The sequence below is a fragment of the Paroedura picta genome, chromosome 11 (genome assembly GCF_049243985.1).
Source record: "Paroedura picta isolate Pp20150507F chromosome 11, Ppicta_v3.0, whole genome shotgun sequence".
NCBI classification, from domain to species: Eukaryota; Metazoa; Chordata; class Lepidosauria; order Squamata; family Gekkonidae; genus Paroedura; species Paroedura picta.
In genome coordinates, this window is record NC_135379.1 from 27913564 (window position 1) to 27937797 (window position 24234).

The following is a 24234-nucleotide window of genomic DNA, read 5'->3' on the forward strand; positions in this document are numbered from 1 at the left end:
AGCCTGGGACAGGTTCTCTCTTTTTCTGTTAGGAAACACAGTATTCTGACACTTCCTCAGAATGCCTTGAACATCTAGGGCTGGTGGGGTGCCTCTCTTGAGGTTTGTAGGTGAGTTGGTAGTGTGTGGGAGGATTTTACACTGCCTGGGGCTTATTGTTTTATTTGTATTTTACTTGGATTTTAGTTGTAAACCATCATGAGCTGACTTGGTCTGGGACTGGTGGTTAAGAAATAAAATCAAATAATAATAATAATAATAATAATAATAATAATAATAATAATAATAATAATAATAATAATAATAATGGAATCACTACTGGTAAAATTTTAAACTGTATTCTGCTTGCATGCAAGTACTTAAAATGGAGTATGACAGCAACACTGTGTATATTAAGGACTAAAGTATACACTCATTCTTTGTCCTTGCTGTCCCTGGTCTTTTAAAATCCTGTACTATAGGATTATTGATTCTAATCTTTTCAGATTGTTCTGGTATAGAGGTTTCTACTGTCACGCTGGGTGCTGTATGAATTCTTTCCCAACCAATACAATGTGTATTTCTTTCCTCAAGGATGAAGTGGAACTGGAATGCTGAAATAGTCTGGCACTTAACATTCAATTACATGCAAAGTTACTTTGTAAAAAATAATTGAAATAATATCATACTTTGTTTCTTGTAGCTGGTGGCTGTTTTAAGAGATGTCAAATACCTCTTGCTTTTGGGTCAGCCTGATATTCCAAGGTCTGCATTAGAAATGTATAAGAAAAGAAGGATTTTTGACAAGGTATGTGCTTTTAGCAATCTACATGTATTTTGGCTGAGAGAGTGGTGTTGCGCATATCCAACTGAGCATTTTTCCCTTCTCACAATCTAAAAGAAATGGTGAAACCTTGACTATCTAAAACATACTATTATCATATTAAGATAAGATCTAAAGCTATTTTTCTTTCAGGTCCATGAACCATAGGAGTACCATATACTTATGGCTTAGTTGATGGTTTTGAATCACCATTGGTTAGAACCACGGTTCTACTTCTTCCCACCTTTTCCTCCTACCACCATTAATTCTCTGCAGTATGTTGTGTGTATCCAAAAGTCCCGTGGCAGTTCTAGTCCTGTTTCCCCCCCTAATAATGTGGCACATGTTAGGGGCTCATGGGAAGACATGTGGGGAATAAACAATTGAGAAATTGCAAGAATACCATATGTTCTTGCAATTTACCTATTAACCATTTCCCCCTTTTCCCCTTTTAATCTTTTCCCTGACACTCAACTGTCCTCAGCATTGAATGCCTATGCATTCAGTCATCATTTACTATTGGATTGGTATAATCAGTTTCATCACCTCTCACCGCTCCACTCTCTATTCTGTACTACTTTCCTTCTCCCATGGGCTGGCTTACATGCCTCCTTCAACCCCAACCCTCCTGAGTTTCCCCTATTTATCTCAACTGCATGCTCACCGAAGCTTTTCTTCCACTGATTCCCTCACCTATCTTTTTCAGCTTCCCTATTCCTGCCTGTTTACCTACTTACCTTTTCACTCCCACTGTGTAGTTACATGGGACAAAGTAGGCAAGCATTAAGTGGACAGTCAAACCTAAGGTTTTCTTTCCTCACTTGCCTGATGGCTATCACCATAATGTCTTCACATGCTTTACCTCCAATGCATTCAGGGTTTGTTTTTTTGTTTTTTGTCTTGTAATGTCTGTTAACTTTGTGGGTGAAGAGTTAAAACCAAACAGTTTTGGCAAACCTAGATGTTCCCCTGGGTTTGTAGAACCCTATATACTAGCTGTGATCAGCTCTATTACGCAGAGTTGTCTATCTATAGGAGACAAGCCTCTTGCTGTTAGATATAAGACTGGGCCCTGTATGTGTATATGTGGGTGCTTTCATGTATATTTTACACACTGCAGCTTTATTTCTTACTTCATGCACAGTGTTAATAGGAAATATGGTGAGTGGGCTAGAGACACAGGTGGCCACTGGTCGTGGCAGAAATGTAAGAAAGGTGTTGGTGACCTTCCATCAGTTAAAATAATAACCTTCACAAAGAGCAAACTAGATTGTTATTATGTAGTTTTTATGACAGGTTTCAACATTTGGTGTTTTTTTCTATACAACAGCACATTGGAGTCCTTGAGCTTGTAGTACAATGGTATAACAAGATTAAGCAGACAGTTTTGGAGGTAGAATACCCTCTGATTGAAACGGAACTGAGAGCAGTTGATGATCTGCTAATGGAAGCTGAAGAAACATTCACATGGCAAGAAGAGAACAACTGGGAGTACATTGAGCATGTAAAAGCCACAGTTTATGACTTGGAGGAAAGACTTCAGAGGTCAAAAGACAATGTTAAAGCCATTCAACAAATTATGAACGGTTGGATGGAGCAGCTTATCTTTTATAGAAAAGACAATAAGAAGGAAGCTTTGTTGAACCTGGAAGACAAAGAATATAGGCTTTCTAAGAAATTCTTGTCGCTTCAAGAAGACAGCTGTAAGATTCATACACTTGTACAGGTAATTTATGGAACCACATCCTGTATGTTTGTTATGCTTCTCAGGGGACTTCTTTCTTGTGGTGACCTCTCTAAGGGCTATCCAGACAGCAACAGCTAGGTCACAGACTTTCTCTGTGAGATGCTCAATCCTCCAGATTGTTGCTTATTTTGTCTGTATGAATGTACATACAGTCTGTAACCATGAGCATATAGATAAAAGCACTAAGGGATCCTGGGAGGAGTTTGGTGTTAACCTTTACAGGCCAGCAGGCTGCCCGTATATGGCTCCTGCCTGTGTCCTCCTCCAGCCTGATTGTCCGTTTGTCCAGTAGCCACCCAATCAGTTAACGTGTCCCACCCCAGGTTGTCTTCTCACCGGCCCTTTTGCATGAGCTGGCTCCCCGCTTCTGTGTCTCTCACACACACACACACACACACCAAGGGAAGACCCTTTGGTGGCAGTGGCAGCGCGCGCACTGTCCCTGCCACTGCTGCCCACCCAACTCCCCGCTAAATGGCCGCTGAGGTCTCTCGATGCCTCAGCTGGCCTGCTTGTGGCAGAGGGGGAGGTGCTGGGGGTGCGGGTGGCTAGTGCCTATTGTAGTCTTTGATACAACGGGCTTCCTTGTTAGTTCCCGATAAAGATCTGGTTGTCAGCTATCTGTTTAATCAGTTAATAATACAAGTTATCACAACAGTAGACTATATAATTAACACATCTGTTTTTTGTTTTCAGGAAAACTTAATGCTTTTAAAAGCAGATACAGATACAGATCCCTGGAAAATTTATTTGGAATTCATTGATGACATCATAATTGATGGTTTTTATAATGTCATAATGCACAATTTAAACTTTTTCTTGGAAAACACAGAGACAAATGTGAAGACACTTCCATTATTCCAGGTTCAGATGACGCTATGTGTTCCGAGTATTGCATTTAAACCTTCATTGGACAAGGAAGCTGGTGACAGCTTTTATGATCTAATAGATGAACTTTTAAGCAATATATTCAAAATGTCTGGCCAGGTGAAAAGAGTAGCCACACATCTTGGATTGCAAACTTATCAGGTACTTAATAATTCTAAACACTGAAATGTCAAAGTTAGAAGAAGCAAAGATCCAATGATTAAAAATGTATGTGATCATAAGAACATAAGAGACCTGCAGGATCAGACCAGTTGTCCATCTACTCCAGCATCCTGTCTCACACAGTGATTGACCAGTCCCTTTGCACAGCCAACAACAGGACATAGATGCTGAGGACTTCCCCTGATGTTTCCTTCTGGCTCTGGGATTCAGAGGATTAGTCCCTTTGAATGTTAGAGGTTCCCCTCAGTTACCATGGCTAGTAGCCATTGATAGATTTGCCTTGGATAAATCTAATTCCGTTTTAAAGTTGTTTACTCCTGTGACCAGCACTACATCCACTGGCAAGGAATTCTTCATTTTAAACATTCTCTGTAAAATAGTATTTCCTTTTGTTTACTTTGAACCTTCTGCCCACCAACTTCATTGGATGCCCTGGAATTCTAGTATTTTGGAGGAGGGAGAAAACAGTTTCTTTGCCAAATGCCTCCCCCCTCACACCCTCTAATTTTGATACACTTCTGTGATGTCTCCCCTTAGTTCTCATTTTTCTATACTGAAAAGTCCCAGATTCTTCAGCCTTTCCTCTTAGGGAAGGTGCTCCAACCCTCTAATCATCTTGATTGCCCACTGTACTTTTTCCACCTCTGCAAAATCCTTTTTGAGATACGGTGACCAGAACTGTGCATGGTATTGCAAATGAGACCACATCATAGATCTATATAGAGGCCTTATAATATTGGCTGTTTTATTCTCAATCCCTTTCCTAATAGAGTTTCATTACCTTTTTTACCGCTACTGCTACAGGGTTTGACACTTTCATTGAATCTACTACAACCCCAAGATCTTTTCCCTTCTCAGTCTCAGCAGGTTCAGTTCCCATTAGCCTATGCTTGAAGTTGGGATTTTTTGTTCATAGAAACTTGATGTTGTAACTACAGAACTAACTCTTTTTTGTGTGTGTGTGCCTTAGAGTGATATGGACAGTATGACAGAGTTGTCGGAGACTAGGAGAGTTATTATGGGCAGAGTGGAAGATGTTATTAACAAAGCTGTGGACTTCAAAACCAGTTTTGAACATTATGCTTATCTTTGGATAGAAGACAGAACTGAGTTTATGAAACAATTTCTTTTTGATGGACATACGTTAACTTCTGGAGAAACTGAAATGCATACTGATATTGGTACATCTGATCAACACCCAATAACGGAGCAATTCAAAGAGCAGGCAAGAAAGTGGATATTTATTTATAGACCCTCTTAAATGTGAAATTAAAAAGTTTATTTATAGTGCACAATTTTCTGTTGCAGATTGACCTCTATGAGAATCTTTATATTCAAGTAAACAAACTTGAAGATTTCAGAATATTTGAAGGGTGGTTTAAAGTAGACATGAAACCTTTCCTAATTTGTTTGTTAAACATCATTAAGAAATGGAGTTGGATGTTCAAAGAATACCTTTTGAGATTTGTCATTGACAGGTAAAAATTACATATTTAGACCAGTAACTGATTTGTTAATTTATCCTTTTTAAAAATGATATGTTGGTGTCAGTGAAAATTCAGGCTTTAAAGGGAGGGAACAGGTTCAGAGTAATCTGCATCTCCACCATAATTTTTAAGTTGAAAAGGGACAGTCTCCCATGCCCCTAGAAGGATTCCTAATGGGGAAGGAAGTTGGCTTCAGAGGTCCTGTACCATCTAAGTATAGTCCACCACACTATATAATTATTAAGGCAAACTTAGTGAGAGGTGAGGAAGAAACAGTGGAAAACCTCGGTTATTTTTTTTTGTCTGATTCTTTTGCTCCTTGCACCTACCCCTCTGTAAAGTACAGGACAGTACTTGAAGGTCATTTTCACTTCCCATTACACATTAACATGTAGTAGAAAAGATTTCATCATTGTAAATCCAACTTCCTTCCTTTGGTAGCTTGACTGACCTAGAAGAATTCATTAAAATGACAGATGCTGGGCTCCAAAAAGAATTAAAGAATGGAGATTATAATGGACTGATAGATGTTATGGTTCACCTGCTTGCCGTGAGAGACAGGCAAGCAACTACTGATGAGCTTTTTAAACCTCTAAAAGATACTATTATACTCTTGGAAAACTATGGACAGAAGATGCCAGATCACATTTATGTCCTAGTAGAGGTACTGTACATTAAGAAACAAATGTTCCATGCTTCTCTCTGTCAAGACTGCTGCCTATCTTTCCCAGATGATGATAATAAACTTTCTTCTTCTCTCTGCCTGACATCCTGAACTATCAGTGGATTGTTTTACAAGAAATACTTTGTATAATCCAATTAACATTTCTCCTGTATGTCCCACTGAATTAAGTGATGTCTGCACAACTCTGCTTAGAATTTCCTCATTTATTTCTGTGGGACTTGATTGAGAGAACTTTCTGGCAAACTATTTCTGTCTCCCGATTTTTGTTGCATCGTGGAAGTGTATCAACCAAGAAAGAAAATTGAATCAAGGAGGTTCATATTTGCACAGTTTTGGCACAAGCTTGTTTATGCTAGATTCTAGTAAAATGTTGAGAGTTTTTTTTCATAACTTTTCTGGTGGGCCAGGTTGAACTGTTTCAAACGTGAGAATAAGCGGTCCACAGAATTGGCAGAAGGTTTTTCTTTTTTTTACTGTAAATTAGAGGGTGGGGGGAACCAACCAGGATCTAAAGAGTGCTACCATACTATGTTTGTGCTTTCCCCCTTAAATTGAAGTCTCAGAATTTTATATCTTTTGTGAGACTTCTGAAGAATATAGTGTGGGTTTGTACTTCCCCCTCTAACGTCCTCCCCACGATCTAAGGAAAATAGTGAGCACTACTAGTAAAACCATCCACCTTCTGCTGGAATTCAAGAGATGTTCAACCTCCTTTAAACAAAATTATGGCATATAATTCCTGTTGTGCGGAAGCACCTTCTGGAAAAGTGGCTGTGATATGTTTTGAGACTGTGTAAATGACACCTACCTACAGTGTGAAGCTCTTGATTATCCATTTTCTCTTTTCTTTAGGAACTGCCTGAAAGATGGAACATGACCAAAAAACTTGCTATATCTATAAAGCATGAAGTGGCTCCTCTTTTGACTTCTGAAGTCACCGTTCTCAGAAAAAAATGTGCAGCTTTTGATGTAAGCTAAGCCGTTAGGTTTTTTTTTTTAACAAAAATACTTTTATGGGAACAAGATTGTTGACAGAATTTATTGCCTGCATTTCTTTCATCAGGGAAAGCAGATAGGATTCAGAGAAAGATTTAGAGTGGATGCTCCTTTTCACTGTGATGCCAAAAGGCCATATGTGCTTCTTGATAAGGTAATGGAGAAATCTCAGAGGTACATGTTATGCTTATGATCTAACTACAGAACTCAGATTTCTGTTTTCATATTGTGTAATTTGTATTTGACATTATTTTTCGGTAGTGCGTTTATATGCCTTTGTGTTAGAGGTGTCCATATTTATGTAGAGCAGCCTTATCATTTCAAAGACCCAATGCGTACACATGAAAAATGCATTGTGGTGTTTGGAAAATAATTTTATAACATGTTCAGAACTGAATGAATTTCTCACTTAAGGTAGCTGCAATCTTAAAATAAACTTAAGCTTTTAAACTGACTTTTGCTGGGTTATGGATTGTACCCTTCCACAGCATCCTGTTAAATGTTGCATCAGGGGGAAATGTTCAGGATACTGTTTGGTGGGCTGTGCTTGTTTTATTTAAAACAAAATGTTGATAAGTAATTCATGAAAAGACATGAAGAATAATTCTTTTTAGAATAAAGCTTTTGCAAGTATTTAATTGTGCACAGTGTGATCAGATTCCTAGAGTTTGTGTACGGACATAAATGTATAAATCTGTAGGGGCAAAAATGCAGTTGATGTAAATCAGTGCTACTGCATTGCATTTGATTTACGCTAGCTCAGGAACTGGCCCATAAATGTATGTGGTATGTCTTTTAGAGTATCAGAAAGGAGAATGAAACATGCAGTGGTTCTTCTATAATTCTCACAAAACATCTCTGCAATTCCTTTGTCTTCAGTATGTACAAATTTAGATCTTAACTAATCTTGATTTACAGCTATGTATATTTTAACCTCAGGCAAATAGGGAGCTGGAGGTACTGGAAGAAGAAATGTCACACTTAAAGGAATCTGCCAACCTTTTTGAAGTGATAATGCCAGATTACAAGCAAGTGAAACAATGTCGCAAAGAAATACGACTGCTCAAGAGAGTGTGGGATATTAAAGTTTATGTTACAGTAAGAACTATGCATTTTTGAAAGTGCATTGTACAACTGGCACTGACACAGAATGCTTTGAGTCGGGGGGAGAAGGGGTAGCATTTTAGCAGTCTTTGTAGCTTAAATTGTATATTTTAGTCAGTTTTTTTTAATGGTTAGGTATCAAGACCTATGACATCTTTTAAAGAGTCTCAGCTCAAACTAAGCCCAAGAAATAGTCATATAGAATGCATTCTGTTTTAAAATTGGAACTCAGGTAAACTACAAAGGCAAGAATGTTACTCTTGAACAAAGAAAATCTGGTGAGAATCTTTTTCAGTATATGAGGGAAAAAAACTCTTCAAACCATAAAGGAAAAAATCGTTTTTTAAAAACTTCCATTGAAGGGAGGGGTAGGGTGGATATAGGAAAACCACAGATGAATTACAAATGGCAGTCATACTTTAAACCAGCAGTAGTCAGACTGTGGCCCTCCATATTCGCTGGCAGGGGCTCATGGAAATTGTAGTCCATGGACATCAGGAGGGCTGCAGTTTGACTACCCCTGCTTTAAACCCTGACATGGATGACCCAGGTTAGCCCAATCTCATCATATCTTGGAAGACAAGCAGGATTGGCCTTGGGTTAATACCTGGGTAGGAGATCACCAAGGAAGTCCAGGGCTGCTGCACAGAGGAAGGCAATGACAACCAACTCTGTTTGTCTCTTGCCTTGAAAACTCTGTGAGATTTTTGAATTTGCTGAGACATGATGGCACTTTCCTCCTCCACCACCAACCATACCTTTATATTGATTGCAAACATGTATGTCAGCCCAGGTCTAGTACACATTTTGCCTTAATACCTGTATTTGTTTGTCTAAGTTTCATGTCCTTTGGCAGAGAACTCAAAAGCACCCTTGGAGGAGGGATGGGAAGGAGAGAAAAAGGGAAGAGCAAAATAAATTCTTTTAACATGGCAGTTCTTTCAAGACTATAATCCTAAGCAGCTATTTATGTTAGTAGAAATACAGTACTCAGAATCATAGAGTTGAAATAGGCCATACAGGCCATCTAGTCTTTAATGCAGGATCAGCCCAAAGCATCCTAAAGCATCCAATGGAGTACTGTGCCATGGAGCGAGCCAGAACTGTCAGATTTCCAGCCAAGCAGACTCTGATCCAGAAATTTTCAAGATTTATAAAATTTATACATTTAAAAGAATCTAATTGAAAAAGTATCACCAATATGTAAAAACAATCCTGTAGTTTGTTTCATTTCTTATAGTCTGTTTTCTTACAAATACTTGCCTCCATCAGATTTCATTTTTTTGCATTCTTCCACTTTCAGAGTGCCATTAATGATTGGACTAAAAGCCATTGGAGAGAGATCAGTATGGAACAAATAGATGTAGAACTCCGAAGGTTTGCCAAGGTAAGTGCCAGAGCTTCCCATTATATGTCAGATAATGCTGCTGAAAGGTGTTTATTGTTCATTGCATATTGGAAGAAAATAGTTAAAGGTGTTATACTTCCATATATATTTCACTATATTGTAATGTCATGTTGTAAGAATGGGAAAGGTGTGTGGCTCAGTGGTAAAGCATCTGTTTTGCATACAAGTTCAATCTCCAGTATCTCCATTTAAAAGAATCAGCTATCAGATGATGTAAAAGACATCCACCTGAGAATTTGGAGAGCTGATTCTGTCTGTGTAGGTAGTGATGATCTTGATGGATAAATGGTCTGATTGCATGGGTTCAAGTGTATGACTGTTTCCATACCGGAGGCTTTGCACTGGGCTGCAGACTGGAGTTTGAGCCAGGGCAGGTTGCCCCCACCCCTTCCTGCTCCCACATAGGGGAGCATTTGGTCCAGTGCACTTGTCTGCCCTGTATTTGTGCTCCTGCACAGGAGACAGGGCAGTGAAGTTCCCAGTGGGGAAACTGTCTTTAAGTGTGATATTTGGCTGGCTGCAAGTGGAATATTTTAACCAAAATAATAAATAATCTCAGCCCGTCCAGAGTGATTGACCATCAATAAGTGGTTAAAATGGGAAGTAAAGTAGGATGTATTATCTAATTATGTAGGTCAGTGCAAGCTTGCAGCTATTCATATTTATATGATTACAGTATCCTTATCATAATCTCATGGAGCAACTGATGCAACTAACTCCAAAAACCTGGACATGCAAATAAACTTAGCAATTTATTTAACTTTGTGATTTTTTCTATTTTTTTCTGATTCAAGTTTTTTAAAAATTTTCTATGCAAGAAACTCTGGTGGACCTCATGTTATCATGTAATCCAGGCAGAATCTTTTAGAGACTCAATTACCTGATCCTTTCAAATGGATATGCCAGAGAGTGGACCTGGGACCTTCTGCATGCCAAGCAAGGCTGCCTGGGCTGGCTGGCTGGCTGGCTGCAGGGCTGCCGAACATGGCTGGCCCTCCTCCCCCTGTTCTTAAGCAGACAGAAGGCCTCATCCAGGGCAGATTGGCTCAGCCAGGTGAGCACACCCATGAGGGCCAGCCGTGTTCCCGCTGTCCCAGTTTACCATGGATGTCTCACAGCAAAGTGGGGTTACTGAGCAGGGGCTGTCTTTTCTCCTGCCTGGAGGAGGGCTAGGAAGATCCATGATTGGTCCTCGGGGGGGGGGGGGGGGGAGTATCCTCTTCCTATTGGGCATATATCCCCCACTGAGGGCCAATCGGAGCAAGTCTTACCCAGTATGTCATCGGGGACACAAACCTTATTTGGGGGAAAGTTACAATAGTATTAAATGTTTTTTTCCTGAACTTTGCACAGCTTTTACTTATTGAATATTACTGCTCCCTCATTAATTTATGACACCACTAGGATAGATCTGAACAGAGCTCAAATTGTTACTTTGCCTTTCTCCTACCTTTAAGGATTATCTCCAAGCACTTCCTAGTTCTTAATAATTACTTATGATAATGCTACAGTATGTATAAGAAATAGGAGTATGACAAAGGGAATCTCCTTTCCTGATGGTTCACTTAACATCATATATTTTCATATGTTCTCATTATCAATCATTGCTACTTAATTTTGAATGTGGGGAAGATACAATTTCTAGCATGTTCTGGAAAACCTTTTATTATTTTATTAGTGGTGGTATCGCTTTTTGATGCAGTATTCTTTCATTGTTGTGTTTTTCTTTAGGAGATGTGGTCACTGGATAAAGAGGTTCGCACCTGGAATGTATATATTAATTTAGAGTTAACAATAAAGAACTTGCTGACAACATTGAGGGCTATAACAGAGCTTCAGAACCCTGCAATGAGAGACAGACACTGGTATCAACTAATGGATGCTATAGGTGTAAGTATCTTAATACCATTGTCAGGATTGTTTTTAGCTCTTAAGTCAAATATGTAATTTGATACTTCTTCCTGTTTCTACAAGCAAAAAAGGGAAGAGCAATTTTTAATTTAATCAACCTCCTTAAAAACCATTTGTATAAGTTTGCTCATTACTTCCAAAACAAGATCACAAAACTGTAAAGCACATCATGTGTGGTTTTTGTGGAAAAGCTACTGAAAGACCTTTGTTGAAAAGTCCCTTTTCCTATGAGAATCAGTAATGCATATTTCAATGTATAAAACAGCCCACCAGGAACTTAATATGGTCTATGCAGTCTTTGTAAGAGGATGGTGAGGGCCAAAGGTCCATGCTTTGGAGAATCTACTTCATGGAACTGTGTATCAGATATTACAGATGTGTTATTTCATATTCAAATTCTGATTCAGTCTCAAATTAAACTTCATGCTAAGTAGGGAAATAAATATTGTAGTTCTCAAGCCCCTTCACTTCCAATTTCAAGAATTATAGGTGTGGAAACCATTATGAGGATATTGTTTCTAGATGTTCTTCATTCCAGAAAATGTTCAGTATGGGAGCACTTCTAAGCATCATCAGTTGAGGTTGAAAAATAAATAACTTCTAAACATTTAACAAAAAGGTGTAGAAAACTGATCTATTAGTCAAATGTGTTGCTAAAACAAAATTATTTCTAAAGTGCATTATTTATGTAGTATTTTCTGTGGTTTATAAAATATCTATCAGTATAGACACAAGAAACCTGTCTCAAGTCACAAAAGTGGGGGAGAGGAGGAATTCCTCCCCCCCCCCATTTGACTTACAGATTGTGCTTGAGAGAGAGAGATGAGTGGGGCATACTTTATTCATTAAAGGAAAAACAGAAGTGCAAGATGAGAGCATGAGCTGATATAAAAATAATTTCAGTAAGCAAACAAGTAGGACAAAGGCCTGTTGCTCCTCTTTTGCAGGTTCAGTTTTCAATAAGCAAACATACAACATTAGCAGAGTTGCTGGCCCTGAAGTTGCATGAGTTTGAAGATGACATTAGAAGGATTGTAGACAAAGCAGTGAAAGAGCTAGGCACTGAAAAGGTTTGTATTTCCCACTTTTGGCAATATTTAACAGCTGCATGGGTATGAATTACTACAACAATTTCAAGGCATTTGACTTTTCTTGAAAGCTGCCATCACCGTGAAGAAAATGGTAGCTCTTGATAAACTATGTATGTATGTCTAGGACAAGGTCACCCAATGAAGATGTCATATTAGAATTTGAACCCAGGTTCACCAGTCCTAATCTAGCATTTTATACTAGCATTCTACCTTTCTGGGATTTTTATTATCAAATGTTTCTAAATCAGCATCATTATTTTTAACCAGATTCTCATAGAAATCAGTCAAATGTGGACTACAATGGAGTTTACCTATGAAAAGCATTACAGGACCAATATTCCTTTGCTGAAAATTGATGAACAGCTTTTTGAGACGTTAGACAATAACCAAGTAAGATATTATTTTCTAATGTAAGTAATAAATGAACTCTTTTCTGAATTTCTGATGTGTTTTATAATTGGGCTAAATTTACAGCTCTGCTTCCAGAATTTGTATTTAAATGAATCTTAACCGTCCCAGATGTTAGTCTGTAAAATTATATGTGTTCTTGAGTGTATATGTTTTAACAAAAATTCCTGTCTGTGTAGGAGTTAGCAAAATTATAGGTCCTTGGTCTCCCCCTCCCTTAGATAGTATAGAATCATTTAATAATATGTTGTCCATTTGCAAGGTTTGAGAATGTCTTTTGCTATGATTTACTGTAATAATAGCTTGCAGTAAAATTTTTGTAAAACTTTTGTGGCAGTGTCTCATGTGCTTGTTCAAGTAATTTTATTTATCCTTTAATTTTATCCTTCCTCTTTTGTTTTTCAAGGTTCAGCTGCAAACACTTCTACAGAGCAAATACGTTGAATATTTTATTGGACAAGTCTTAAACTGGCAGAAAAAGCTGAATGTGGCAGATGCGGTCATATATATTTGGATGGAAGTTCAGCGTACATGGGCTCATCTAGAAGTCATTTTCATTGGCTCTCATGATATCAGAGATCAGCTTCCCAGAGATGCAAAACTATTTGATAGCATTGATTCAGATTTTAAGGTTAATGCAGAACAGTCTCCCTGATAACATTCATGTCACATTATCAAAATCTCATATCTGTCCTTTGTCATTTAAGTTTCCCTGTAGGAAAAAAGGCTAGAAGCCTGCAAACAATAGCTGGAATGGAAAACAGTTTGGAAATTCTAGAAGAATATATGTCGCTTTTCCCTACCAGAAGGAGTCTCAAAGCGGCTTACAGTTATTTTCCCTTTCCCCTCCCCACAACAGACACCTTGTGATGTGGGTGAGGCTGAGAAAGCCCTGATATTACGGCTCGGTAAGAACGCTTTATCAGTGCTGCAACTGGCTGCATGTGGGGGAGCGCGGTATCAAACCCGGCTCGCCAGATTAGAAGTCTGAACTCCTAACCACTACACCAAGTAGGCACTCTCCTTCTGTCTCTCCTACCTCTTCACCCAGGATCCTGTAATCTCTCAGGGCCTTGAGCAGGCTAATTCCCCATCCTACTTTTATTTATTTAGTACAGTTTTGTGTTGCCTCTTCAGACTGGTTGCTTTAACTACCTTTCAGCATTTTGTCACCTCTGGAAACACTGTGGTTGATCAAGCAATTATTTATTTTTCCTATATTTTTTTTGTTAATTGCCTGTAGAAAACTCTACCTTGTACTTAGGTGGCCCGTGTTTCCTGATTTTGTAACCATAATGGAGCTAACTATTATTAAGAATATTAGACTGTATTGTTATACAGTCACTAGGGGCCAAGCCTGTTGCACTCAGGAATACAATGGGCACTAGAGTGGGGGGGGGGGTGGAAGAACTCTGTGGATGGCCACTCCTTCCCCCCAGGACCTGGAAAGGCTGCAGGCTGGAGGCCCCTGGGAAGGGAACTTACTGGCAGAGGCAGCTCTCATGCAGCAGGGATCTACAGGCTCTGAGCCTTGGAGGGAAGTGGAAGGAGAAGGGGGTGGTCAGGGGTGGGGAATGGAAGGCGATTGGCTGGCCGCTGGACAGACAGGCAAGCTGGTTGGACGAGAAGGTACTCAGGGGTGGGACAGTGCTGGGTGGCACTTAAGCCTTGAGACACGCTCCTCCTCCAAGGCCTTACCAGTAATATATTATGTGGAACAGATAAAACTTAGAATTGTATTGTATTTTCAACATAGTAACTGAACAGGGAACAATAATTCAGGCCAGATGTGCTGAAATCTGGGCAAATGGAAACCACAAAATCATGTTTTCCACCTGATATCTGTGGAGAAAAATATTATGAGAAGGTTTTACTTAAAACCTTTTCCTCAAAGTGAACAGTTTAGGATATTGTAAGCAATGCTAAAATGTATTATTGCTGCATTTCACATCTTCAAAATAGTTAATTATATGTTTCAGAAGACAACATATTTTGAACAAATGCTTTTTAATAGTTTGAATGTAGAAACCCAGCTTTAAAATACAGGATTTATGAGGTTTCCTGAAGATTAATTATTTTGATTAGTATTTTTGTATTCATCCAGGAATTAATGATTGACTCGGCAAACACAAAAAATGTACTGGAAGCAACAACAAAACCCGATTTATATGAAAAACTGGAAAGCCTGCAACACAGGTAGACCTGAGCTAGTAATTTTATACAAAATTTTAAAGCATCCAGCAATGAGCAGGGTATCCAAGACAATGGGTATGGCCTTTTTGAATTCATTTCTGTTATTTATACGGCCACTACTGTGCTTGTTAAAAAGAATGGCAAGCCCTGTTCTTTAATGAAAGAGTCCATCATACTGAAATGAAATTTTCCAAATGAGTGATCAATTTATGGTATAGTAAATAACTTTTAAATTGTTTAATAACTTCCTCATGGACAGGAGGTAGGAGCATCAGTATTCCCTGGAACTCCTTGTCTTTCTCTGTGAAGGTTTGTAGTAGTGTGTGAATGCCTAAGGAGATTCATGCAACATTCACCTCCATCATATGCCTTTTGACTCCTCCTATGATAAAGGGAGTATGGAATGAGGGCTGGGTGCTTTGGCCACTGAAGCAGCAGTTCACACCTGAAGTATCCAGCACTGTGGCGTGGGGGAGAGGGGCGACGCCGGCGTGCCAGTTGCTGCATGCATGCGGGTGCAGAGCTCTGTGCCTGCGTGCATGCGCCGACTGGCATGCTGGTTGGCGGCCAAAGCACCCAACCCTTTATGGAATCCTGGTCATGATAATGTGCTCATCAGAATACACATAGATCTCTGCATTGGGGCAGTTGAAAGCCTTATGATAGTCAGACCTGTACAGATAGCTCTATGTGTGGGCAGGTAGGCTCTATTTTTATCAGTCACTGAATTGGGACACTTCATTGTAATTAGAGATGTTGAATTAATTTATTAAGAGGGCTGGATATGACATAAATGTTACGAGGCCATGTGTGTCATAAAATGTAATTCAAGGTACCGGGGATATAAACTTTATAAAGGACACAGGCAAACCCAACATTATCTTTGGCAAAATGCAAACAAAAACAATTGATCCCTAGCAGTGAAAGCAATTGATTTACTGTGAACCCACAAAAGCCCCAATATGCAAGACTAGATTTTCCCAAGAGATACCATAAAGGGGGGGGGGGGTGTTATCATGTGTTTCCATACAAATCATTCATCAGTTATTTATGTATATAGTACTTTTAGGAGATGAGTCGTCTTCCTTGCAAGTAAATAAGGTAGTTTTTCAAGCCCTGGACAGGCCAGTTCTGTCTCTTAAGCTGTATGTTTGACAACTCTGTGAAAATCTATATCAAAGAAAAGTTCAAAAAGAAACTGTAAAATATTGTTATCCTTGATTATCAATGGCTAGATTCATAATTTGTGGTGAATATATATATATATATTCTTTTCTTCTTAAAAGTCTTTTCTCCTTAATTTTCAGACTCTTGATTTGTGAAAAAGCCCTAGCTGAATATTTAGAAACCAAACGTTTAGCTTTTCCTCGGTTCTATTTTGTTTCATCTGCTGATCTGCTTGACATTCTCTCAAAAGGAGCCCAACCAAAGCAGGTATAGTTTCTTGTAATAATATATAAAACATTATCTCCAAAGAAATATGATAGTACAAAGTTATTAAAGTCTGAGTAAAGCCGAAATGATTGATTTCCTTAATTGTATGCTCTTTCTTTAATTTAGGTGACCTGCCATCTTATTAAACTTTTTGACAATATGGCTGATCTTAAATTTCAAGACAACAATGAGAAATCCAGGAATACTGCATTAGGGATGTTCAGCAAAGAAAAAGAATATGTCCCTTTCAACGTAGAACTCAAGTGTGTTGGTCAGGTATGGACTTCTTTCAAAACTGAAGTGCAGGGTTTTTCTTTCTTTTATTTTCTAAAATGAAAAGAGTTATCCTTTTAGCTCAAGAGTTAATCTATAACATTAACCTACTTCCTAGCAAACAGGCAAAATTCTGCCATCGTCTTAGATAAAATTTTCAAAACCATCTTACCTCTACTTCTGAACTTTGATTATGTTACAGAGGGAGAATCAAAAGGCATGCTATGTTTCAATACTTTGAAGAATTCATAACAGAAGTTTAATGGCATTGGTTGTCTGGAAAACTAATAGTGCAAACTTAAATAGAGTTACAACCTTCCAAATCGATTGACAATTGGCTTAAAAGGGTGTATTTTTGTTCAGGATGGCATTGTAAATATGGACTGGATAGATGCACTGACTTAGATGGATGTAAACTATCTTGTAAGAAAGGCATTGTAAATATTGCTGTATATATTGTAACCTAAAATATTGTCAACCAGCTGCTACTGGAGACCTAGGGTCATAAGCACAGGTATCTGACACAGGCTCCAAAAGATGCTATTATTTATGTTTCTTTGTTCATCCTCTGAGTCCCATTGTGTTATCTTGTACTCTTTTGCACTACCTAAGAGCCAGACTTGATGTTACAGTGTGTATGCGTCCAACCTGTGGCCACTGAAAACCACTTTGGAGAGGTGTAACTGCGCTATGAGTCCTGTCCTGATTGGACCCATATTACAGGTGGACTAGGCAATCTTGTTTTCTTATAAATTCATTGAAAGTCTATTGAAGTCAGTGGTCTAGCTTAGGGCTGCACTGTGGGTTGCTATATAAACTAGGGATGGGCATGAATTGAACTACAAAGCAAAATTCATCTCAAATTTTGCCCTGTGGTTCACAAAGAGGTGTTTGTGGTGGGACTACAGTCACAAACTTCCACCAACTTTTAAAGCAGATTGTGGGGATTCCTGGATGGGGCAGAAATCAAAGGTTCAAACTTTAAAGGGACTGCATAAACCAGCCCCCAAAATAGCTGAGCTGGTGGGGTGTCTGAAATTGGGCTGGTGGAGAGACTTCTTCCCATGGGTTCAGCTCTATTGGGCTTCCTTGTGCAGCTCCTTTAAATGGGGCTACACAAGAGAGTTGGAAGTTGGGCTGGCAGGGAAGCTGCTCCCCACTGGCTTAGCTGTTTTTTGGTCTGTCTCCTGTTCTTAAAAAGTTTAAAGGGACTATACCGAATAGCTCACAACAGCTGCTCCCCATTGCTCAGTTGTTTTTTAGGCCTTCTGTAAACCCTATTTAAAGGTCCTATGGTACAAACAGGGTTTGCAGGATCATAAACAAGCCCCCTCGTTTGGTTTGGTTTAGTTCTTGTTGTGGTTCATGGTGGTTTGATTCATGAATTGGCTACAAACCATGAATCACATTTTCCCAGTTGGGCCCCTTCCCTAATAGAGACAAATGGTGCTTATGGAGGAGGTCGGCAAAAGAACTTGTTAAATAAATGCCTACACTTCTTGATATGGTCTCCACTGAAGGATTTTTTCCAGTCATTTCTCATTCTTCTCAGATACAAAGCATAGTATGTTTGTTTGGTTATCCCAAAAGGTGGAAACATGGTTAAAATATCTTGAAGAAACCATGTGTGAAACAGTCCGTCATCACATCACTGAAGCTGTTGGTCTATACGAGGAAAAGCCCAGAGAACAGTGGATTTTTGACTACCCAGCTCAAGTGGCACTCACTGGCTGTCAAATCTGGTTTACTACAGATGTGGGAATAGCATTCAGTAGGCTAGAAGAAGGATATGAAACAGCTTTGAAGGATTATAATAAAAAACAGGTATCGATTTCTTCTTTAGCAACATAATATCTGAACACGTGTAACACAGGATAATTTGCAGTCAGCAGAATCCGGTGGGAAACCTCTCCTGATCAATGTCATTTCAGGACCGAAGTGTGTGTTTTGTTTACATGAGGTCTCTTCTCTCATGCACCACCCCTCTGTCCATGTCCAAATAACCCCGGGCTATATTCCTCTTTTCTGGTTCTCACATTAGTTTGTGTCTATTTATGGAGGAAAATAGGGGAAGATTTAATCTGTGAAGTGGCAAAGTCCGAGGGGGGGGGGGAATTACCACTCAGGGCAAGACTGCAATGCTTTTTGTTTCACAACACTATCATCCAGGAAATAAGGAGACATCTTGCTCCCTGGAAGACTAAATTTGAGGCTTGGGATACTAGTAGGTCCACAAATGTAGATCTAAGTCAGGTTTCCAGCAGAGTTTTTTTTTTGCCCTTCTTGGGTCTTGTGTGCCAGCTGTGGTGTTTCTTAGAGAATCAGGATTACTCAGGGTGATCCATTGTTTATCACATAACAGTTTGCAATATTGCACACTGTTCAGAAGCTTCAAATGCTTACTGATTGCCTAGTACTAATCACTGTGATCTCATATTATTGGTTTTAAAAGAGGTAGCCAGTTTGCTTTTGTGAACCATTGCTGGTTTAAATTGTTGAACACACCACCCTCAGAATTTAGTTCTTCAGATTGACCCTCTGCTTGCATGTTTTTTCAGCAGCATTAGATTTGGCTTTGAGTAGCTAAATCGTATGGGGATAATAGGTTAACCCAAGCATAATTTCACTGAAGGGTTAAAGATTTTCCTAGGAATCTTCCAGCATCACATTTGTTCTATACCTCACTTGTGCAAACTGTTCCAACACAAATAGTATATTTTCTTTCGAGTGGCTTAACTCCTTTACAACATTTTACAGAGGTTCATTTTTTAAAATGAGGTTACTGTTTACTGTATTATGAAATTGGTAGAACAGTTGAAATAATTTCCCATATTAAGTAAACTAGTAGTAATGAGTAATTTCGGGAATACTGTATTTGACATCAGTTCAATAAAATTACTTTTTCTCATACCTTTTTTAGATTGCTCAGCTAAATGCTCTTATCTCTCTCTTGTTGGGAGAGCTCACACCCGGTGACAGGCAGAAGATTATGACTATATGTACAATAGATGTTCATGCAAGAGATGTGGTGACAAAGCTCATTGCTCAAAAGGTAAATTTAGGCATATGTGTCAGAACTCTGTAGTTTCTGCCATGGTTTTAGATTTTTAGGTTGCAGCTATGTAGGGTCTGTAGTTGATTTGACCTGTTGGATGTGTTTTATTGCCCTGATGTTCATTTACTACCCTTCCTGCTCCTTCCTGCCTTCCTCCCCACCCCTTGCATCTCTGCTGCAGGCCTATCCTCTGAGATCAGCGAGAAGGGCCCAAGATGCATTAGCAGTCTGAGCAGCAGGGTACAAACCCCATCCCCCACAGTGCACAGAAACTCTGCTAACATTGTACTCCCATCTCCACAGCTGAAGCGTTTCTGTAACACTTCCTAGATCTACAAGGACATTTCCTCCATGTGACTAGCAATATGGAGGTGGATCTGAGTGATAGGAAGGAAAAGGCATCTAGGCTCCCAGGCTGTGGGAGGTGATGCACCTCTGAGGGGGGCTAGGGTGCAAGGGCTTGGTGACTGCCTGGGAACACCCATGGACTGACTGCTGTGTTTCCCCCTATGCCTAGATCCCTGTTCACTGCTGATGTTGTGAATCGGCTACACATCCTGACCCTGAGGAGGCACATAGCAATGGAAGCCTCCATGGTTCTCTGGACACCTGGGATCCTAGAACCCCCAGCTCTGGAGGAGGGCAGAATAACTGTCTTCAGATGCTAGTGAACCTGCAGTGGTAGACTCAGGGGCAGCAGGGATGGGGCAGGTGTCATTGCTGTGGTAGAGAGGAGGGAGGGGATCCTGGCCCCTTATCTGGTCCCCCTGACAAGGGCTCACATCTGGCACAGCCCATCTCACTCAGCCTTTCCTACATATGGGTGGCAATCAAGTGAGAGCAGCTAGAGAGCCATCACAAATGGCAGGAAGCCTTTTCCAGGGGGCAGCATTGGATGGAAGGGCTGGCAATATCTGTAATAGTACTTGCTGGACACCTGGAGAGGCTTCTTGCCATAGTGAAGGAGATGGGTGAGGGACAGGGGTGCACTGAGAGACTGCTGGGGGACCTCTCTGAGACTCTCTGGGCTCCTGTAACCCCTGTCCCTCCTCTTGCTGTGCCTTCATCAGGGGTGGCCCAGGGACATCCTGGACACCATAACTGCCCATTTGGCCACCACAGCTGATGGAGTCAGGGAGCACTCTCATATTCACATTCTTGTTCTTTGTCACTTTCTGGGGCCCTGTGCACTCTGTTCTGAACACCACTGGGGGGTGCCTGCAGGGCTGATGTGTGACGTCCCCCTCTCCACTGATAGGTGTCCAGGGCTTCTTATGGAAGCTGGTCTTTTTAAGGGGAGGTTCATGGCAAAGGAAAAGCATGGCTCCTCTCCACTCCCTGCCAGTGATGGATGCTTGGCTTTGCTTCTTTGATTCATGACTCCCTTTGGTTCTGCCTGCCCTTTGGTTCTGTCTATCACTCCACGCCTGCTGCAGCGAGATCATGGATGCTACTGAAGCAGCACCCGACAACACTGTACAGCAACTTTCCCCCATTCTGCTGCCAAGTATTTATCCCTTTAGGCAGGTGACTAGCAGCACAGGGCTGAAGTCGCAACACAGATTGCGCTGCCAGGGAGAAACCATGGGGACTGGTCTGTACACTGAGGAAAAAATCTTTCAAGGAAATATTACATCACCTACACATCATAATAAAGGGATCTGATCCCACTAATTCCATTTCCCACTGTTATTAGGGACAGGACAGGCATTTGTATAAAACAAACGAGGCATCAAAGCTATAATTGTTTTGTGGAACCCTGGAGACATTATTTAAAAGAAATAATAAAATAATTGGAATAAAATGAATGCTGCTGGAAGACACATATAAAATTCTGTAATATCAAATATGTGGTATTTGTTTCTTGTAAAAGAACAGAGTAAGATCTTGGCAAATGGAGTTGTAACGTATGTTGCAACAAAAACAGCCCATTAAAAAAGAAGATCTGACAGTACACTTTTTTTCTGGCGTACGGGTGCCTCGAATTGAGTTTATTTCTTTATAATTGCTGGTGGGAGTTATTTCTTATGAAAGACCAGGAATGAGACGTGGAAACTAGTGATGACAGTTGAGGCATTTGGACATGTTAAGTCTCTTTTAAGTCTGTGTAACATAACAGTTGTGAAATGTTTTTGGGCCTTTTAGATCACTAGTTCCCAAGCTTTTGCTTGGCTATCGCAACTACGCCATAGATGGGACGGGGTCCAGAATCACTGCTTTGTCAACATATGTGATGCTCAGTTCCAGAACTGCTATGAATACCTTGGAAATACCCCTCGGCTAGTCATTACACCATTGACTGACAGGTTATGTCTCTTTAGCTAATGGTGAATTATTTCTGTTTGATCCATCCTGTAGAATGCAAAGTTAAACATTAAATCTCATGTAAAAAATCTTTATGTCACAAATGGCACTTTGTAGTTGAGAATGAACCAGTGGACAGTGGGCTAGAATATAAAATACCCTTTATAATCTGCACAGTCTGTAGCTCATAGCATGACAAGGACAGATAGTTTGGATTGCCTGCAAGTACTAACCTTAATCAAAGATTTTGAAAGGAGGGAATAGGCAGGAAAGGAAAGACCTTGTATCTGGAAATAGGTGGAGCCCACACAATAGGGATTTCTTTTCCTTTCCCCCCTTGATTTGGAGGGGAGTGGTGTTGATTTTTCATCCATTGACATGGAATCAGAGCTGCCTATCAGTTTAAAGGTCAATTGAATAAATATTTGAGCGTGGAGTGAAGCTGAAGATTTCCAAAGATATAGTTTCCACTTCTATCAAGGGAACGTGGAAACATTGATCCAATATCTATAAAATGCAATATAAATGAAATTAAATTATCTGCTGCATCAGACATTACACAAAGCAGAATTCAGCTATAAATTGCATGCCTTTTACTCAGCAAAAATCCCTCTAGTTTCACTTGCAAGGTTTTGAAAGCACTGGCCAGCCCATAAGGTCGCTGATGTGCCATCACAGTGATTAGAGTCAGATCATAGTGCTGGAAGAAGGAAATGAGTTGTGCTTATGTCTGCACTCAGATCCTTATCCTAGATACTCCATTATGTTGCATTGGTGTCAAAGACTATAGGTTGGGGCTGTAAGATACTGAGAGGATCAAAGTATCCATTTCCAACTCATGCTGTAAAAGGTATAATTCACTGAGCCATGAAACAAAGTTAGGAACAGATCAGAGAAATTCCTCTAAAAACTTGAAGTCCCATGAACTTAGAATCCATAATAACAGAAGTGACACCTGTAGCTTTAAGAATAGAACTTCCACTAAATTCTGTGACTGTTTGCCGTTGCTAGGCAGCCACAACAAGGTATCCAGGGCTTTGTTTCTCTAAAGAAAAGTTGTGAAGGAAGAGCAGAAATGAACTGGGAGGCCAAATGAGCAAGGTTCTCCTTCACCCCCAATAGACATGTCTCCTGAGGGGAGAGGTCTCATGAGCAACAGCACCAGTAGTGGATGCTGGAAGGTCATTACTCACACAACTGGGCCTGCCAACCACTGTCACCATGGATTTGGGTTGCTATTGGCCACTTCTGCATCACTGGACCCCACTCAGTACTGTTGTCTGCTGTACAACCCAGGCACACTTTTCCTGGGGAAGGGCTTCCAGGATTCAGCCAAAGTCAGTGAGGCAGTTAAAGGTAGGTTGGCTGTTAGGTGGGAAGGAGAAAAAAAGCAGGAAAAAGGAGAGAGGTTATGTCAGGGAAGGGGAAGAAGACCACACCTGGAGTACTGTGTGCAGTTCTGGAGGCCTCACTTCAAGAGGACGTAGATAAAATTGAAAGGGTAGAGAGGAGAGCGACGAAGATGATCTGGGGCCAAGGGACCAAGCCCTATGAAGATAGGTTGAGGGACTTGGGAATGTTCAGCCTGGAGAAAAGGAGGTTGAGAGGGGACATGATAGGCCTCTTTAAGTATTTGAAAGGTTGTCACTTGGAGGAGGGCAGGATGCTGTTTCTGTTGGCTGCAGAGGAGAGGACACACAGTAATAGGTTTAAACTTCAAGTACAACGATATAGGCTAGATATCAGGGGGGGGAAATTTCACAGTCAGAGTAGTTCAGCAGTGGAATAGGCTGCCTAAGGAGGTGGTGAGCTCCCCCTCACTGGCAGTCTTCAAGCAAAGGTTGGATACACACTTTTCTTGGATGCTTTAGGATGCTTAGGGCTGATCTTGCGTTGTGCAGGGGGTTGGACTAGATGGCCTGTATGGCCCCTTCCAACTCTATGATTCTAAGAAATAAAGTAGGGCGAAAATAGGGGTAAATGATGTACCTTTCGCAAGTCCTTTTAAATCCCCAACCTGTAACTTTATGAAGGGAAAGAGGATCAAGATTAGTGCTACAGATCTGATTTATAGGGTTGTCAACTTCTAGGTGGGGCATGGAGATCTTCTGGAATCAAAACTTATCTTCATTCTACAGAGTTCAGTTCCTCTGAAGAAATAGTCTGCTTTGGAGAATGGATTCTGTGGATTTAAACCCTGCTGTGGTCTCTCCCCTCCCCAAACCTAACTGTACTTAAGCTCTACCCCCAAATCTCTGGGGATGCCCCAAACCAGAGCTGGCAGGC

At 40.2% G+C, this 24234-nt stretch overlaps 1 protein-coding gene across 2 annotated transcripts in view; it reads left to right on the top strand.

The window, feature by feature from the left end:
- Positions 1-24234, top strand: part of DNAH11 (dynein axonemal heavy chain 11) — a 191927-nt gene that overhangs the window by 38295 nt on the left and 129398 nt on the right. The window contains exons 13-32 of one of the 2 annotated variants that reach the window (XM_077303577.1): positions 683-787; positions 2133-2528; positions 3246-3578; positions 4570-4824; positions 4908-5077; positions 5528-5750; positions 6624-6740; positions 6835-6921; positions 7707-7865; positions 9175-9258; positions 11011-11169; positions 12138-12260; positions 12549-12671; positions 13096-13320; positions 14794-14885; positions 16190-16316; positions 16443-16592; positions 18180-18413; positions 19510-19641; positions 21790-21950. In XM_077303577.1, the coding sequence (XP_077159692.1) occupies positions 683-787; positions 2133-2528; positions 3246-3578; positions 4570-4824; positions 4908-5077; positions 5528-5750; positions 6624-6740; positions 6835-6921; positions 7707-7865; positions 9175-9258; positions 11011-11169; positions 12138-12260; positions 12549-12671; positions 13096-13320; positions 14794-14885; positions 16190-16316; positions 16443-16592; positions 18180-18413; positions 19510-19641; positions 21790-21950 (3455 nt within the window). Of the gene's footprint in view, positions 1-682; positions 788-2132; positions 2529-3245; positions 3579-4569; positions 4825-4907; positions 5078-5527; positions 5751-6623; positions 6741-6834; positions 6922-7706; positions 7866-9174; positions 9259-11010; positions 11170-12137; positions 12261-12548; positions 12672-13095; positions 13321-14793; positions 14886-16189; positions 16317-16442; positions 16593-18179; positions 18414-19509; positions 19642-21789; positions 21951-23278; positions 23305-24234 lie in introns of those variants that run through there. The other variant, XM_077303578.1, reaches the window with a different exon arrangement.